Source organism: Mytilus trossulus, chromosome 4 (genome assembly GCF_036588685.1).
Source record: "Mytilus trossulus isolate FHL-02 chromosome 4, PNRI_Mtr1.1.1.hap1, whole genome shotgun sequence".
In the NCBI taxonomy this organism is placed as follows: domain Eukaryota; kingdom Metazoa; phylum Mollusca; class Bivalvia; order Mytilida; family Mytilidae; genus Mytilus; species Mytilus trossulus.
Window position 1 is genome coordinate 63,894,964 of NC_086376.1, and position 18,636 is coordinate 63,913,599.

Below are 18,636 nucleotides of genomic sequence, written 5' to 3' on the forward strand. Positions count from 1 at the left end.
TTAGGGGGGTCCTAACCCAGGACAAAAAAAAGGGGGGGGGGGGGGGGGGGGGGGTTCTTATTACATGTCCCCATTCAAATGCATTGATAGTCCCAAAAAAAGGGGGGGATTCCAACCCCTGGAACCACTCCCCCCTGGATCCGTGCCTGTATATCATCCTGTTAAACAGGGAATATTATACATTTATTTCCTGTTCCTGAGGGAGATATGAAGATTTGTTCACCCAAGAATATTCATATTTCACGAGGGCTTGGCCCGAGGGAAATGTGATTTTTCGAGGGTGAACAAATTTTCATATCTCTCGAAGCTTAGGGAAATGAATGTTTTATTCCACTGCCTATGCTTCGTTTACTTACTGGGTATACTATATTAATTTGTATACGTTTGTTTTTTCAAGGTCCCGAGCTACAGAGGGGAATATGATGTTCAGAGGGGAATATGATATTCAGAGGGGAATATGAAGTTTTGTTCGACGTCACATGTGATAGTTTCAACCAATCAAATGTTGATTTCACCATCAAAATCAACATGCAGTGGAATAATATGAAATACCTTCTTCTTTCTTGAATATGAAACACCATATTCAGAACAATATCTTTAAGAAGTTAACTTAAGACAGCATCACATTCTATGATACCATAAGATATTGCAGCATGACATAGTGACTATGTTTTCATTGTTTTGACACTTTCCCTCAACCCCTCTGCATATTGAGACTTATTGATCTCTACTGAAAAATTTAATACTTTGATTCCCTTATACTTTTCAGGAAAATAATAGCTGCCATACCTAATGTCCTTGATATTGATGTACAGGACGAATCGTATATACATACTCAGTGGAAATTAGGATTTTTTTTATTTTTTTTTATTATTGCTGACATAACCACTGAATAAGTGAAAAATAAGTAAAAAATTGACACACTTTGAATTGTGAAAGCATAATTTACTAGCAGCATTTCATGAAAGGTCAATAATTAGTTTCACATATTTGGAAATTATTCAACAATCATCATAATAAATGGATGCACCATTTCTGAATTCACAGTATTGACAATAACAAAAATAACAGGGGGCAACATCACTTACAATAAAAGACAAAGACAACATTCAATGAATTTTACCTGATCATTCCATTCCCAGATTCTTGATTCCTGGTAAGCATTAAGTAAATAAGGAAACATGTAATTAAGATACTGGAAATATAACCTAAGAAAATTTTGTGTTGTTTTACACTATCCAATGTATCATTAGTGAATTCCTTTCAACCAGTAATTGCTTTTGTTTTCATTCAGTTTAGATGGCTTAATGTTTTATTTATAGTCCAGTCAAACTAAGATTTAACGTCAAACTATTTGCAATAGAAAATGTTTTAGTTCTAATCTATAGCATTATGCCCTTTATACACAGAAAAAAGTCCCATAAAATCTAACTTGAGGAAAACACAAAATCAGCATTTTAATTTCCTATTGAAGTCAACATTGGAAGGGGAGATAACTCTTGCAAAAACGAGTCTTTTTTGGTCAGTTTTCTGTTGTTTTTCTTAAAATTTACGTAAGTATGATACTTTCATGGGGTTATAAGTTTGTATTTGACTAAATTATCTCATCTTCTGTTCATGAAATGTGCAAAACAGAAGTGTTATGGGTAGTTTTATTTTTTTTGTGCATTTTTCATTAAAGAAATTGCAAATTTGAAGCTTTGTGACCATTTTGAAAAAGTAATGTGTAAATTTGGTACTGTTTATATCTGTATTTTATATTTTTTCAGCAACTTACTTATCTAAAAAAGAAGAATACATGTTTAATTATTTTTATTAAATTTGAGATTCTTTACGTTGCATGTTGAAAAATTCAATAAATGGTCAACTAATTAATTTTCGAAATCTAGATTATAGCTTGATAAAAGATATGAAAACATCTTAAGAGTTGTTTGTTATACTCTAAAGACCCCTAAAAAAATCAAGAATCAATCCATTCTGATAAATAGGAGTGGTAAAGTTATAATTTTGTATCCATTTTTATCGATATTTCTGCCTTTTTTTACAGGAGTTATCTCCCTTTTCAATGCAAATCTCCATAGGAATTTTAAATGGTAATTTTTTGAGTCTTCCTCAAGTTAGATTTTATGGGACTTTTTTCTGTGTATATTTGGGGTATAATGCTAAAGATTAAAACTAAAAAATCTTCTGTTGCAATTACTTTCAGGTAAGGGTCAAATTTATACCAGATTGACTGGACTATTAGACACATATTTCCCATGAGAAAAAAAAGAAGGTTCATGCTGGAGTTTTGAGACAGGTTTCTCTTTTTATTTTTAGTACTAACCATGATATTGTCTTAGGCAGGACAGTTTCTAGATCTATAGAAAATATTTTTTTCAGAATTCTTACCTTTTATCTTTTAACAAACTGTTGATGGTAGCTTTCAGTGTTGCTTTCTGTATTTCCTGAGGCTGAAAATAAAACATAAAAAGTATTAAATAGTACAATAGATGCTGAAAAAACTATCTTTAATAAAGGCAACAGTAGTATACCGATGTTCGAAATTCATAAATCGATTGAGAAAAAAACAAATTCAGGTTACAAACTAAAACTGATGAAAATGCATCAAATATAAGAGGAGAACCAAGACACAACAGAAACACAACATTTAAATGTTACCTGCACACACAGAAACAAACTTGAATATAACAATGGCCATTTTCCTGACTAATGGTATAAACGTCACGCACGCTGTTCCTACAACCCCTGTGATTTATAACAGAATCTTCGAAATTTCCTCCGCTAAACAAAATAAAATGTTAACAAACACTAACCACTTTAAAAACTAATTCAGTATATATTTTCCCTTACGTTCTTGTAGCTCATGGTCATATGCTTAGTAATATCTAGTATATTTTAGGATTAAAACAACAAAGCTATATGAAACTAGAGGCTCCAAAGAGCCTGTGTCGCTCACCTTGGTCTATGTGAATATTAAACAAATGACGCATTTGAATTCATGACAAAATTGTGTTTTGGTGATGGTGATGTGTTTGTACATCTTACTTTACTGAACATGATTGCTGCTTACAAACATTCTATCTATATTGAACTTGGCCTAAGAGTTTCAGTCGAAAATGTTAATTAAAATTTACAAATTTTATGAAAATTGTTAAAAATTGACTTTAAAGGGCAATAACTCCTTATGGGATCAATTGACCATTTTGGTCATGTTGACTTATTTTTAAGTCTTACTTTGCTGTACATTGTTGCTCTTTACAGTTTATCTCTATCTATAATAATATTCAAGATAATAACAAAAAACCGCAAAATTTCCTTAAAATGACTAATTCAAGGGCATCAACCAAACAGCGGATTATCCGATCCATCTGAAAATTTCATGGCAGATAGATCTTGACCTGATAAACAATTTTACTCACTGTTAGATTTGCTCTAAATGCTTTGGTTTTTGAGTTTTAAGCCAAAAACTGCATTTTACCCCTATGTTCTATTTTTAGCCATGGCGGCCATCTTGGTTGGTTGGCCGGGTCACGCCACACATTTTTAAAACTAGATACCCCAATGATGATTGCGGCCAAGTTTGTTTAAATTTAGCCTGGTAGTTTCAGAGGAGAAGATTTTTGTAAAAGATTACCAAGATTTTTCGAAAAATGGTTTAAAATTGACTATAAAGGGCAATAACTCCTAAAGGGGTCATATGACCATTTTGGTCATGTTGACTTATTTGTAGATCTTACTTTGCTGAACATTATTGCTGTTTACAGTTTATCTCTATCCATAATAATATTCAAGATAATAACAAAAAACAGCAAAATACCCCTAAAAATACCAATTCAGGGGCAGCAACCCAACAACGGGTTGTCCGACTCATCTGAAAATTTCAGGGCAGATAGATCTTGACCTGATGAACAATTTTATACCTGTCAGATTTGCTCTAAATGCTTTGGTTTGTGAGTTATAAGCCAAAAACTGCATTTTACCCCTATGTTCTATTTTTAGCCGTGGCGGCCATCTTGGTTGGTTGGCGGGGTCACGCCACACAATTTTTAAACTAGATACCCCAATGATGATTATGGCCAAGTTTGGATTAATTTGGCCCAGCAGTTTCAGAGGAGAAGATTTTTGTAAAAGTTAACGACGACGGACGCAGGACGACGGACGACGCCGGACGCCGGACGCCAAGTGATGAGAAACGGATGTCCAACGTTGCATTTTTGAACAAGTGTTTTATCTCTTATGTATAGTGATCCTATTTCTTATTCTCTGATCTTCCCGAAACTTGGCAGAAACAACGAAGCGTGTCCGTTCTTGGTTAAATTAAAGCCGTTCTTTTGTCGTATTTCGTTTGACTCGGTTGCTGCATATAAAGCTGGAATAAGAAAAATGTCCAACAACGTTTTTCATTGACTTGACGGCTAAAAGGTAGTTTTATAAGTAAACATAGCTAAAAATGTCTAAAAAAGGTTAAATAATTTTAACATCTACCGAAAGAACAAACAGTTGCCTCATTGCTCGTGAGTTCAAAAATTGTAGATTCCATAAAACCATGTCTACACAGTCGTTTATCAAGCGGTAGCCATTTTGTCCAAGTTGATATTTTATTTGTCAAAGCAATTAATGCGGGTTTTTTACATGATATTTCAAAAAGTAATTCATAATTTACCTAAACAAAAGTTAGATACACGAAAAGAACATAAAGTCTAGCTTCTTTTTTTATCAACTGCATGTTTGGGTCTTAAATGAATAAAACGCTACGAAACATTACAAAACGGTAGCCATTTTGTCCAAACGTCGAAAAACGTCGAAAAATTCAAACAAACGCTTTTTTTCCGACGTTACATTTGTTCCTTTATATATTCCTGATACTTAAAACGAGTCGCGTAGTGAAATAAAAAAAAAAAATGCTGGTTGTCGAAAAAAAAAACAACGGTGCATGTTGTGCAGGAAACGGAGTTAACTGAAAGACTTATCGGAAATGGCGACAAAAACAGTTTTATTGAATTACTAGTAATGTAACCCCGTATTATACGAACGATTCAGGAGAAGATTGGTACATTTTAAAAGCAAGTAACTTCAAATGACTGGGAAAATAATTTTCAAGATCGGGTTATAATTATTCTATTTAATGGTTGCATTTCGACAAGTTATGTGTCAAGCAAATTTTTAATACAATTCAATTCCAATTAACCAAGGGTAATTTTTTTTTATTTATTTGCAGAGTGTCGGATATATATTTGTATTAGGGTTGAATCAAGATATGAAAAATTTACAATGACAGATGATATGCACCAAGCAATTTTAGCAGCCTGCGATTAAAGTTTTGTTATAATTCATTTATTGAAAACTGCATACTTCTTTCCCATTTTTCCTTCCTTCAAGTTCATCACTTACGACACTTCAACATTTTAAGGTGAATTAAGCGGGTAAAAACTATTTGATCGATTTCCACAACTTCAGATAAATAAATTCATGGTAAATAGACATCACAAAACTAAAAGAGACAGATTTATAATCAACCAACTACATAAAAAAAAAGCAAATGAAACTTTCAAATTGAATATATGTACATCCAAAGTTTCAGAAAACTCTCTTTTACGTCGTGGTGGTGTAACGTCGTGTTGTATGAACATCGTGCGCAACGTTATAGTACATTTAAGAAAAGAATTGGTGGATTGAACCTGATTTTGTGGCATGCTAAATCCCCCACTTTTATGGCAATGTTAAATATAACATTAAAATTACAACATTACATGACAGGACTACAATACAAATAAATTGGAGAATAAGCAGCGAAACCAAGGAAGTAATTTAAGGAACAATGATAAACAAAGTTTTTCTATAAATAAAACTCCAATAAAAGGAAACATATGTCAAGGAGCAAGTAGTATTGTGACACTTTCTGTTTTGTTTCTGTGACATGAAAAATGTGAATCAATTAAGACAAGAAAATGAACAGCCTTAAACTCATTCCAAGTTTTACGAAAAATGAAAATGACACCATTGATGATGAACCAATGACAACCACTGAACTACAGGCTTCTGACTTTATTGTTTTAGATTTCAGATATACAATGTATCTCTCAATCTTCTCTCTTAGGGTGATTCAAAACAGTTTGGTTTCAGCATTTTTCTGAATGTGAACTCAGTCATAAAATTAAAGAACCTTAGTGAGCACGCTCACATACCCCACGTCCCCACATTGTCATTGGAGAAATTAAATAAGTGTAAGAAAAAAAAATTCATTGTATAAGAAAAATTGATTTCCTGCCAATATGCACATCTAAATAGTATGCCCTTATTATCTACAAAATTTCATGAAATTCTGTTGTGTGGTTTCAGAGGAGTTGCGATGACAAACTGTTGCAGTAGAACATTGAAGCAAATAAGTTCAAAGGGGTGTAACTCCTAAAAAAAAAAATAATCGTAATTTCCCGTCAATATGCACAACTACATAGTATGTCCTTATCATCTGAAAAGGTTTCATGAAATTCTGTTGTGTGGTTTGAGAGAAGTTGGGATGACAAACTGTTGCAGTAGTACATTAAAGTAAATAAGTTCAAAGGAGCGTAACTCCTAGAAAAAAAATTAAATCACAATTTCCCGTCGATATGCACAACATAGTATGTCCATATGATCTGAAAAGGTTTCTTGAAATTCTGTTGTGTGGTTTGAGAGGAGTTGCGATGACAAACTGTTGCAGTAGTACATTAAAGTAAATAAGTTCAAAGGGGCGTAACTCCTAGAAAAAAAATTGAATCGCAATTTCCCGTCGATATGCACAACTACATAGTATGTCCTTATTATCTGAAAAGGTTTCATGAAATTCTGTTGTGTGGTTTGAGAGGAGTTGCGATGACAAACTGTTGCAGTAGTACATTAAAGTAAATAAGTTCAAAGGGGCGTAACTCCTAGAAAAAAAATTGAATCGCAATTTTCTGTCGATATGCACAACTACATAGTATGTCCTTATTATCTGAAAAGGTTTCGTGAAATTCTGTTGTGTGGTTTGAGAGGAGTTGCGATGACAAACTGTTGTAGTAGTACATTTAAGGAAATAAGTTCAAAGGGGCGTAACTCCTAGAAAAAAAATTGAATCGCAATTTCCTGTCGATATGCACAACTACATAGTATGTCCTTATTATCTGAAAAGGTTTCATGAAATTCTGTTGTGTGGTTTGAGAGGAGTTGCGATGACAAGAAACAGGACTGACGGACAGACGGGTCAAAAACATTATACCCTCCGCAACCCGTTGCGTGGGAACCGGTTGCGTGGGGTATAATAAAATTGAGAATGGATATGGGGAATGTGTCAAAAAGACAACCCGACCATATAAAAAACAACAGCAGAAGGTCACCAACAGGTCTTCAATGTCTTCTTCTAATGAGTATCTGTCTTTTGTAAGTTGGAAATAACTGAATATTCATTTTACTTATTCTGTGTTCTACATATGAATTTATGTTGGAACAACACAAGATATGTTTCAAACTTTCTTTTTTCATTTAGTTTCAGAGTGAGTATACGTTTTGTTGACTTTTTAATATTCAAAGATCAGCACATCTTTTCTTTCATAAAATTCTAGAATTATTTCCCTTAAATCATGTTAATTCCATTTAAGTCAAGCCATTTTGTTTAAATGCATGATTTTTTTAAAGATAAAATCCAGACATAGCCTTCGAAGGCCAAATAAAATAGCATGTGTGGTTCCAGTTACATCTGAAAAAAGTAAGGGTAGGTTGGTAGGGATTTTTTTTATTTTATGGGTTTTTTTTTACATTGAGGCTATGGGAGTATCATTCTGACTTTAACAGTGCTTAATGAAAAATGACAATAAAATCTTTAGGGTATGGTAATTTCAAGACAAAAAGTAGGGAAGATAGGGTCACTGGAACCACACATATATTTGTATTTGGCCTAATATGTTCAATAAATAAAGAACAGCTGGTAGAATAACACTTTGTTAACTGTTAATTAAAAGGTGAATGATATATCTTGAGTGATAATTCCAAAGTTATTGACATTTATTGATATATCTTAAATTGTTGGATAAGATACCATATATATGTATATATGTAATGAACAGAAAAAAATATTTCCAGGTAATTACATTATTATTTGGATGGAGAGTTGTCTCCTTGGCGCTCATACCACATCTTCCTATATCTCATGTCTTAGATATTCTGTGTCACTTTTGATTGTACAGTTATAAAAGGCACTGATAAATATTAAGTGACTGTATTGTCTATTGTCAAACAATCAACAATAAATATTAAATGACTTTGTGTCTATTATAATACAGTCAATGACTTTATGTCTTTTGCATCACAGTCAATAACTATGTCTATTGTAATACAGTCAATGACTTTAAGTCTATTGCATTACAGTCAATGACTTTATGTCTATTGTCATACAGTCAAAGATATTGTCTATTGTAATACAGTCCATGACTTTAGGTCTATTGATATACAGTCAATGACTTTATGTCTATTGTAATACAGTCCATGACTTTAGGTCTATTGATATACAGTCAATGACTTTATGTTTATAGAATTACAGTCAATGACTTTATGTTTATAGAATTACAGTCAATGACTTTATGTTTATAGAATTACAGTCAATGACTATATGTCTATTGCAACCAAATTTTTCCCCAAAAGGGGGGGCATGGGCCGCCTGCCCCCGCTAAATCCGCCTCTGGAAGCAACCCTTTTATCATAGAAATATGGTAGCTACAGCTTTATGAACAGTACTATGTCATATGATCTATTCGTGATTTATAAAAGAATAAATGTCCAGTTTTTGTTCCTTTGTTACGTGTGACTACTGAAAAGTTATTTCTATCACAAAATCCTTTTTACCACCAATTTCCTCTTAATGTGCAATATCTCTTGGGGAAAGTATATTGATTTGAATTATTCATCAAAATAGAATGAAATATCTTTTTAAACTTAAATGTTATGAAACACCTAGTCTAAATCAAACAATGGATTAGCTTAGAATCAATAATTCCATCTAACTTTCCAAACAACTATGTTTCATGCAAATAGTAAGGTATTATAAGAGTTACCTCAAATAAAAGCCTATTGCAACAAAAGAGAAATACATTCTTCCTCTTAGATTTGATTATCTTAACAAAATCAGAATTCTCATTACGTATTAGTATTATCACTTTATTCTGACAAATCTAATTATCACAAATCAAAGAACAAAGTTTAGAACCTATCCACCATTAATACAATGATGAGTGCAGTATTTATAATTAGACATCAACCCAATAACAAAAAACAAAAAGAAAAAAAAATTATTGTATGAATTTGTGTGGATGGGGTTTAAAGAATAGAGAAAAATGGGCCAAGTAAAAAGGCCTGGAAAAATAAAAGTAAAAACCCTCATATACAACTTACAAGAATTTAGTTCTATAATCTGTAAGACTTATAGTTTTGTTGAATAGCAATGTACTATAAAAAATAATGAAACTAACCCAGAGTTACTCTCTAAATCCTGATGGTCATACATGTATAAACCCAAATATTGGCTCAACAGTTTTATATTGGACAACGAAATGCAGTGGTGATATGGTGATTGATGAGATAATACCTTATAAACTTCAAGGAATTGGACCTGAACACAAATATTAAACTACTTTCATTTTGCCTTTTAACACTAGTTAGCTACTTATAATTATATAAGGTCAGTTGATTTTTGTTCAAATCTTTCTGCCTTCCCCACAATATGTTGCGTTCCTTACCTGAAAAAAACATTTTCATTCCAAAATGAGATTAAAAGGAAAGAAGTAACACTTACTGTATCTAGCAGATTGTCAAATACAATTTGTACAAAATCCATTTTGAGTCCAGGGTCTTCAGTTGATTTGTACTCTTTTCCTGGATCTCTCTGTAAAAATACTTTTAATTATTGAATCTTTTTGTGGAATTCTGGAGACATAAGTGTAAACTGCTTTTTATTCATGCTTTAGGAATAAATTAAAGCATTTTATAAACAATTACTTGTGATATGCCTCTCTTTCATTTAATGTAAATCATTTGTACCAGACTACCAGCTACTGTAAATTCAGAAATAATTGCAATGTTTTTAATTATGCGAAATTGTGAAAGTAGCGATGTTTTAAATTATGAAAAATTGTGAAAGTACTTTCAAAGTTCACAATGAAAAAAAAATTTGCATTCATAATTTCAGTAGTGATTTTCCTTCATAAAAGTTTTACAATCCTGTTTTTTATAATTCACATTTTTGCCAGAGGTCAAGGATTTTTAATAATATATCAAAATGCAATTTTTCATTTTTAATTTACAGCATTTGTGTACAATTAAATCTATATATGTAAATACATGTTTAACCCCGCCGCATTTTTGCGCCTGTCCCAAGTCAGGAGCCTCTGGCCTTTGTTAGTCTTGTATTATTTTTATATTAGTTTCTTGTGTACAATTTGGAAATTAGTATGGCGTTCATTATCACTGAACTAGTATATATTTGTTTAGGGGCCAGCTGAAGGACGCCTCCGGGTGCGGGAATTTCTCGCTACATTGAAGACCTGTTGGTGACCTTCTGCTGTTGTTTTTTATTTTGGTCGGGTTGTTGTCTCTTTGACACATTCCCTATTTCCATTCTCAATTTTAATGATGTATAAATATATTATAAAACTGTCTCTATATCACCTGATACAAAATTCCCTATGATTTATCTTTTTTCAATTCAATACATACAAATGTATAATACAATGTACATGTATTTTTCATGTTGAGTTGAAATAAGACATCATGATGATCAGATCGATTCAGACTTTCAAAGTTAACAAAACAGTATCAAATATGTCCTTGTTATCTTGAATCATTGTTATTTGTTATGACCTTGACTATGTTTAGAATTCCAGTCAATGACCTCTGTGATTGATTTAGGATATTCTTTCCAACAGATCACTAGTTATATATTTATCCCCAGACAGTCAATAAATTAGTGTAACAATGTTCTAAAGTTATGAAATCAGTCTACTTAATATGCCCAGTTAACTATAATCCTGAGCTTTAATGAGCTTAAATGTGTGAATTGATGTGAAATGATCCAGTCTAATCCTCAGCATTAATTATATTTCTCTAATTCTTACACAATTTATCCTTTTCCTGACCTGTTTATCATTTTTATTCAATCAACATGTGGTTAAAATGTTAAATCTCATCAATTCATTGGTCAAAATTCATTTATGATGTCAATTGTTCTTGCTTTCCTTTGAAATTCCTATTGTGACGTCATGAAAGAAGGCTACAATGTCTGGTGACATCATGTCGAAAGAACACATATTCTTGCAGGTGGATTGAAAGAAGGATTAAGATGGTCTGCATAGTGTCATTAGAGAAACGGATTCTTAACCATTAATCATGTGCAATTCAATATGTATACACTCTTGAAAATTTAATTTTAAACATTTAAAATGCTCTGCGGGCCTCACGTTTTTTTTTTTTAATTTGAAAACTTAACCGTCTCGAGTGGATAAGTATTGTATCACACCTGATACAGTAGTAGAATCTATATACATGTATGTACAATGAGTTTTAAATGTATAAATTTTGGACAAAATGAGTAAAAGGCATTTTACAAGCCTGGGCTAGTGGGCCTGTCGTTACGTCTGAAGAAAGTGGAAACTGCTCAAACAGTACCTATCATCTTTTGAATGACCCGGCCCATAACAAATTTGTAATAAAAAATGTTATCAATCAAGTAAACTAGGGATTTGCACATTATTGAAGGCTGTATTGTGACTTTATGTTAATGTTAACCTCTTTGTCATTTTTTTAAAATTTGATTTCCAGTGGAGAGTTGTCTTATTGGCAATAATCCTTAATCTTATTTATATAACTTTTTGTTAAGAAATATGAGGGTCCTCAACAATCAATGCTGTTAACAATTTGAACACAATTGAAATGTGAGCTATGGCTCATCAATGAAAATTATTGGGTTTACATAGACCAGTATTCATCCACTTTATTCATTGACATATTGGCCGTTTCAGAATCTAAAGGAAGTCTATGGGTAATTTCATTGTTAGTACCCCAAAATGAAAATAACGTTATGTCATTGGTTGAATTTCTATTGTTTTGGACATTTTTAACCAATCACAACGTTTTGGTGTACACTTTTGAAAATATTACCCAGAATGCATTAGATTCTGAAAAGGCAAATTATGCACATCTTCTGTTTAGGTCTCGTATCTTATAGAATATATTTTACCGTACCTTGAAAACTGCATTAATCTCCATGAATGAATCAAACGTCGTAGAATAAAAATCTTGAACAATCTTCCAGTTATCTTTTTCTTTGGCATTCTTTATATCATCCCTAAAATCAATGCATTATACTTTTGATACAGAAGTAAATACATGTGTAAATAAATATAGTAGAAAATTACTTAAGGGCATACGATACAGTTACAGAGAATGTAATGATGTTGCTAACGTAATATGTTATTTTTGCGACGTCAAACTGTGACATATCGGGAAAAGATGCATTTTTCGACTGATTTTTATCATTCAAACTGATTTAATTTGAAAACGAGTTCTATTTTTCAAAACGGCATTTTGTTTTATTTGGCATGGAGATTATGTGACCCAAATTTTATGAAACTGTAAATAGAGGATTTTTTTTAATTTCGATAAACATGCAGTAAAAAATGACGTTTTTTTCCGCAATTCATGAACATTTGATAATTATGAGTTATTTCTGAAGAAAAAAATGCATAATTTTTAAGATACATATAAAATACAGAAATTACCGATTATATAACAAAAAACAATTTGTGTTTATCTTTTATAACAAAAAAGTTATGTCTTTCTTTCGAAAAAGAAATTTCGGCCACAAATCTGAATTTGAGCAAATATATACAAAATTTCGACCTCATTTTACTCAAAAAGTAGCACATGAAGGTATATTTTTTATTACATATTTGGTTTAATCAGGTAAAAAATAGCCTATATGCAAATTTTCATCAACTTGTAAATACAGATTCAAAACTGTATCGTATGCCCTTAAGGTAGGGAAATAACTTAAAAGTTCAGTCTTGCTGCAAGAGACTTCTTCAAAAAGATGAGACTTTATTGCATTGAGGAGAACTTGTACCCTTGACTCTTGAACTTTGATCTCTAAATCAGACTTTCATTTTTCATGGTTACAAAGTTATTTTTTTGTACAATAAATAAATGGAAATTCAGTATGATTCCTTATGTGACAACTAACTATCCATTAATGCCAAATGACAAAGATGTGAAAATTACTGATCGAAGAACCATGGTCCACCTTCAACAATTAGCAAAACCAAATTACATCATATATGCATTGATATTATAGTGAGTAATAAATTCTTTAATGGCTTCATGTGTAATACTGTTGCAAGTTCCCACCAAGAATTTGTGATGGAGAAACCAGGGACCCACCATTTTGGCTATTCAGTATTGCTAGTCCAACCGTTATTATGATAATGACAGTGGGAAAAACATTTATAATTGCCTTAATCTACTAATTGATTTAGTCTTTGTGACAAAAAAGTACCAAAAAATAAAACTACATAGTCAGATGATAACTATGGGCTCAGCTTATGAAGTGAACAACATTGTCTAATGGGGATGCATCTTCAGGTTCATTAGTTCAGAATACAATTGGTATAGACAGCTGATTGTCACGATTCTAGGACTCATCTTCATGAGAAGCCTTGCTATGTACATGTAATAATCCACTCTTGATAAGAACTAATGGTTAAAAGAAAAACTTACATAAATATAACTTTAAAATAACTTACAAGAACTGATCAATATTTTACAAAAATAACTTAAAATAACTCACAAGAACTGGTCAATATTTTTTGTTCTCACTGGATAAATATGTCTGTTCTGTGGACTTAATGTAGCCTTGTCTGATCTTAATGACCTTGGACTTAACGATTCTCTGCTTTTCGATGTTAAAGAAAGTTGAAAGTTTGGGGATCTTTTCTGGTTAATCATCTGTCCATTTGTTATGGGAGGTAACTCTGAACTGCTATCTTCAGACATAGATGAACTAGGTTGAGATCGTGCAGAGTTGTACGGTTTTTCAGTTTTATTTTTTCCTTTCTTATTAGATCCTAAGTTTTGAAAGAAATTAGAAATTGTCTGAAGTCTTCCTCCCTGTTTGTTTCTTTCCTGAAATATAAATAGATATATATACGTACAACAAGAACATTTATGTGGGCATTGGACACCATTTTACCATGCTCTAGTCTAGATCAAAACCTTAATTTGGCATATATTCTTAAAAACCTGAAGACTAAGCAGCACAAACCCTACCAAAATAGAGGGGGGGTCGTAGATGCTATGAAGGGTAGGCAGACCTTGATGTATGTCATGTGGCACACCTCCTGTTGCCCAATAAAATAAGTACAAATTCAGTGAAATATTCATATTTGCATATGGATAATTATTGTTGTTTATAATAGGTTTATAAAAAGTAATTTCTCTGACATGTGATGCAATTCATTCAAAAATATATTCAATGATCATGAACAGAAAAAGGATGAAGAAAATAAATTAAAGGAAGTATCAAAAATACAAATATAGCTCACATTAACATGATTAATGGATGAAAGAAAAATCTCACATGTACATATCATGATTACAAGAAAAGGCAATAAAGGAATTGGAAAATCATAAGTATGAGCAAGAAAAATAATTAAGATTGAAATGGTTTATGCTCTAAGTGAACCAATATAATTTATACATGACATTGAAAGATATTTTATAAGTATTATTCTTACACTGAGGTACATACCAACAAAAATGAATGTCCTAAAATTATGATATTATTTCACTATAATAGTTCTTCAATTATCACTGTGAATATTGATTTTAAATTTCTAATAAAACAAAGGAGAGGTTGACTCTTAGAAAGGTGTTAATATTTCTATGGTAACTTATCCATAGTGGTAATTCACAGCTGTATATAAAGTAATCATAAGGTTTCATCTGCCTATACATGTAGCTAACATTTACATGAAAATATAGATACTGACAAAACAATGCGATCACAAGCTAATAATTTAATATATGATTGTCTAAATGTCAGCAGGTATGCATCTAGATCTACTTTCATACTTTCTCATCATATAAATCAGTTTTTATGGATTGTTTGGTTTTCACATCACTTTCAGCAAGCTTAATTAACTGTTTCGTGACAGCCATTTTTTATTGGTGGAGAAAGCCCTAGTGTCTAGAAAGAACTGACTTTCAACAAAAAACTGTATACCAATTCTAATTAGGTCAAAGGAGATCCAGGGGTCCAAAACACCTGCTACAGGCTGGAATGGAAATCACAACCCCAGTTTAGGCAAAAGTGATTACAATTAAAACAAGTCAGAGACAGTACTATCCACCACAGGGAAGTGGATCATACCTGCCAACTTTTTAAAATGTCCATGGGGGTTTTGTGTGCAAGATGGCTGTCATAGTCCAAAAAACACCTTCAAGGGGGCTTTCAAATACATTTTAATGTTGGTTTTTTTTTTGGTTTCTTCATACTTTAATAAGCCTAAAGTCATTGTAAAATTAATTGTTTTGTTTAGAATTGTGGACAAAATTGCTCTTTCAAAATTTCAAATTGGGAGCCTCCATGGTTGAAATCCCCTGCAAATAGTAACAGTTGGTAGGTAAAAAAATGTATGGTAGATGAAAGTCATAAAAATCCACCTTTTAGATAAATTTTCCACCAAGGGATACCATCATCATATTCATTATCATTTACAATGTATAATGTAAATCATAATGTTGTTCATAATATGTTTCTGAGGAAATGAATCATATAAATCAGATATAGAAGTTCAGTACTAAATATTAAGCAGGCTTTTTATACAGTAATACTAAATGTACTAGACCTTTATAGTGTGTTTATATTGTATAATTAAGGCCACACTTAAAAATATTTTTGTTTGCCCAAACCCTACCCAAAGGTAAAGACAGTGGTTTAATAGGTAGGTAGAAATTTTCTTCTTTTTTTCAGCAAAGAGAAATTGATGTGTCAGATGTTTAATTACTCTTCATGCATATCTGATTAACAAACAAACCTTTTTCTTTTATCATGTCTATGGCCTAACTGGTATAATTATTTGTACATATATACATATAGGTAAACAAGAATTACTGTAAAACATTGTTAAAAAAAACTTCTGTAAAGGAAGGGGTTCATGTAGCTACAGTACTTCATACTGATGCTTCAAGATGGTTACTTTCTAATCAATGCATGCTAATTAATAAACAATTAATCTTAAGCCCTTTTAGTGAAAAATAATTATCTTACAATGAAACATAGATTCAACAACATGAACAACTGCAACAAGTGTGCTACAATATTTCTGCCCTTGAGACAGTTAAATTTTAATATTTAAAGTGCATGGCTTGCTGAGCTTTTCATATTATTTAAATTCAACTGTTGAGAGTGGGAAAATATAGAAATACACAAGTTATAGCATGTATAGTGGCGCAATCTGTTTCTCCGATGATTTTTAACCTTCTTTTTCAAATATTTTAGGAAATTTGTGTACTTTTTATGTTACGTCATTAAACATGGCAGGGGCGTAGCTACCCGGAGGCATGACAGCATGTGCATCCACATCGTTTTCAAAAAAAACAAAACAGAACAGAACAAAACAAATCAGAACAGAGAAAAGAGAGAGATGAGTTGGTCAATCGGAATCGGACAGAGTGATGCATGTATTATCTAAGACTACAGGTATTATGATTAAGATATTTGTTCAAAGTTCGGAGACTGTTTGTGTCTTTTCATCTATCCCGGATATTAGTTTGACAACCTAGTAACAAGTGTTCGAGTCATGCAGAAAAATATCGTAGCCGCTCCCTATATGCGAACACGCAGTTGTGTATACATTGATTCGGCATGCAAGAAAGAAATGGCAAAATAAAAATTTATAAATTGAATGTCAAAGGAAACACCTATGTTGTCACTTTTTTAATTGATGAAATATCATTAAATAACGGCATTTGGTTTCAAAACATTTTTTTTGTGTGGAGATTATGACAAAATCGGAAGGTAACTTGTATCTTTTACAAGATTTAAATTTGTAATACTCAGTCTATGACATGTAGTAATGAACTCATGAAGCACATTTTACAGTGTACAGTTCATCAGTATGGAATGAGATGTACCAATCGGCATTAGAATTATCAGATCCTTTGATATCGTTAAAAATATGCCGAGGTCGACAGACTAATCACCCTGCAACCACGCCAACAGACTACCGGGGCCAATCATTATGCAACCACGCCAAAACAGTATTGGAAAGTCTCATTATTTTTTGCGTTCATAGAACATGTGATAAGGGAACAGGAGAGTGGAGTCGCATCAAGTATTATCAGAAAATCGCTTCTTTATCGTGTACGTTGTAGGAAATATCCCAAACGAACAAGTCTCAATATTGTCTGAAACATTCAAAACTGACCTGGCATGTAATTTTGACGAATTCAACTAGGAGGTTGTTCGATGCCGAACACGTACGCTGGTTTATAATATCTCGCGGTAGTTGCTTCCACATCATTTCTTTCTAGCTACGCCCCTGCATAGACACCTTTTTTCATGACATCACAATAGGAAAATTCAGACAAAACCAAAGAAATTTGACGTCAAACTTAAATTTCTCTCAATTGCAATCATTTGCCAAGAACAGATATTTCACTAGTGAGGAGAATTTTTTTCTCATACTGATTAAGAAATGTGAAATAGCACAAAAATAAGAGAATGCTTATTTAGAGTTTCAAATCAACCAATTTGGGCAAATTTAGCTGAAGTGTTAGATGTACATGTATATTATCCACACAGTAGATATCATTGACCTATATTTAATAACTAACACGACTGATTACAAATGTATATAGAATTTTTCAATAACTGGCAGTGATTCTCAACACTGAATAATAACATCTGCAGTTTTATAGGTCAAATGGAGTTGTACCATAGAAAAAAACAAAGAACAATATACATTCATCATGTTCATGTATGCACGTATACCATTAACATGGATTTTTTTTAATGATAAAAGACTATTTTGTCAAAGAACAGATATGTGTACATGTATGACAATTCAAGCAATTTTTATATTTGTGGATTAATTACTCTAAAAAAGTTTCTTCACTCTCTCATATATATATTTTATACATACCGGGTACTTTTAGATATATAAAGGGACATAATTGAAGAACAGTAAAAGTGACATTAACCAAATTTGTATGTGCATGTGATCTGAGTTTTGTGGTAATAAGCAGTGTGTAATTTTTCATAATGTTTGGTTGAGGCAAATTTAACCTTGATAGTCATGAAAGTTGGATAATGGAAACGAAAATTGTGGCATTTTTCTCATTTGTAAACATGGTAAAGGACCATAACTCTAGAACAGTAAAATTGACAACCCCGAAATTTAAACTTGATCTGCATTTTGTGGTAATAAGCATGGTGTATACTGTACATATATATATATAAGTTTCATAAAACTTGGTCGATTCAAGATAAATAAAAGATGGGAAATGAAAAGTTCAGTATTTTTTACATTTTTAAAGGCCGGCTAGGGGCATAACTCTAGAACAGTAAATGTG

The 18,636-nt window shown here is 32.0% G+C and overlaps 1 protein-coding gene across 2 annotated transcripts in view; it reads right to left on the reverse strand.

Annotated features, from left to right (window-relative positions):
* Nucleotides 1-18,636, reverse strand: part of LOC134715742 (probable E3 ubiquitin-protein ligase HECTD2) — a 43,261-nt gene that overhangs the window by 22,867 nt on the left and 1,758 nt on the right. Inside the window, exons 2-6 of one of the 2 annotated variants that reach the window (XM_063578140.1) lie at nt 13,850-14,184; nt 12,250-12,352; nt 9,806-9,895; nt 2,392-2,453; nt 1,124-1,153 (exon numbers count right to left, since the gene is read on the reverse strand). In XM_063578140.1, the coding sequence (XP_063434210.1) occupies nt 1,124-1,153; nt 2,392-2,453; nt 9,806-9,895; nt 12,250-12,352; nt 13,850-14,184 (620 nt within the window). The remainder of the gene's footprint in view (nt 1-1,123; nt 1,154-2,391; nt 2,454-9,805; nt 9,896-12,249; nt 12,353-13,849; nt 14,185-18,636) is intronic. The other variant, XM_063578142.1, reaches the window with a different exon arrangement.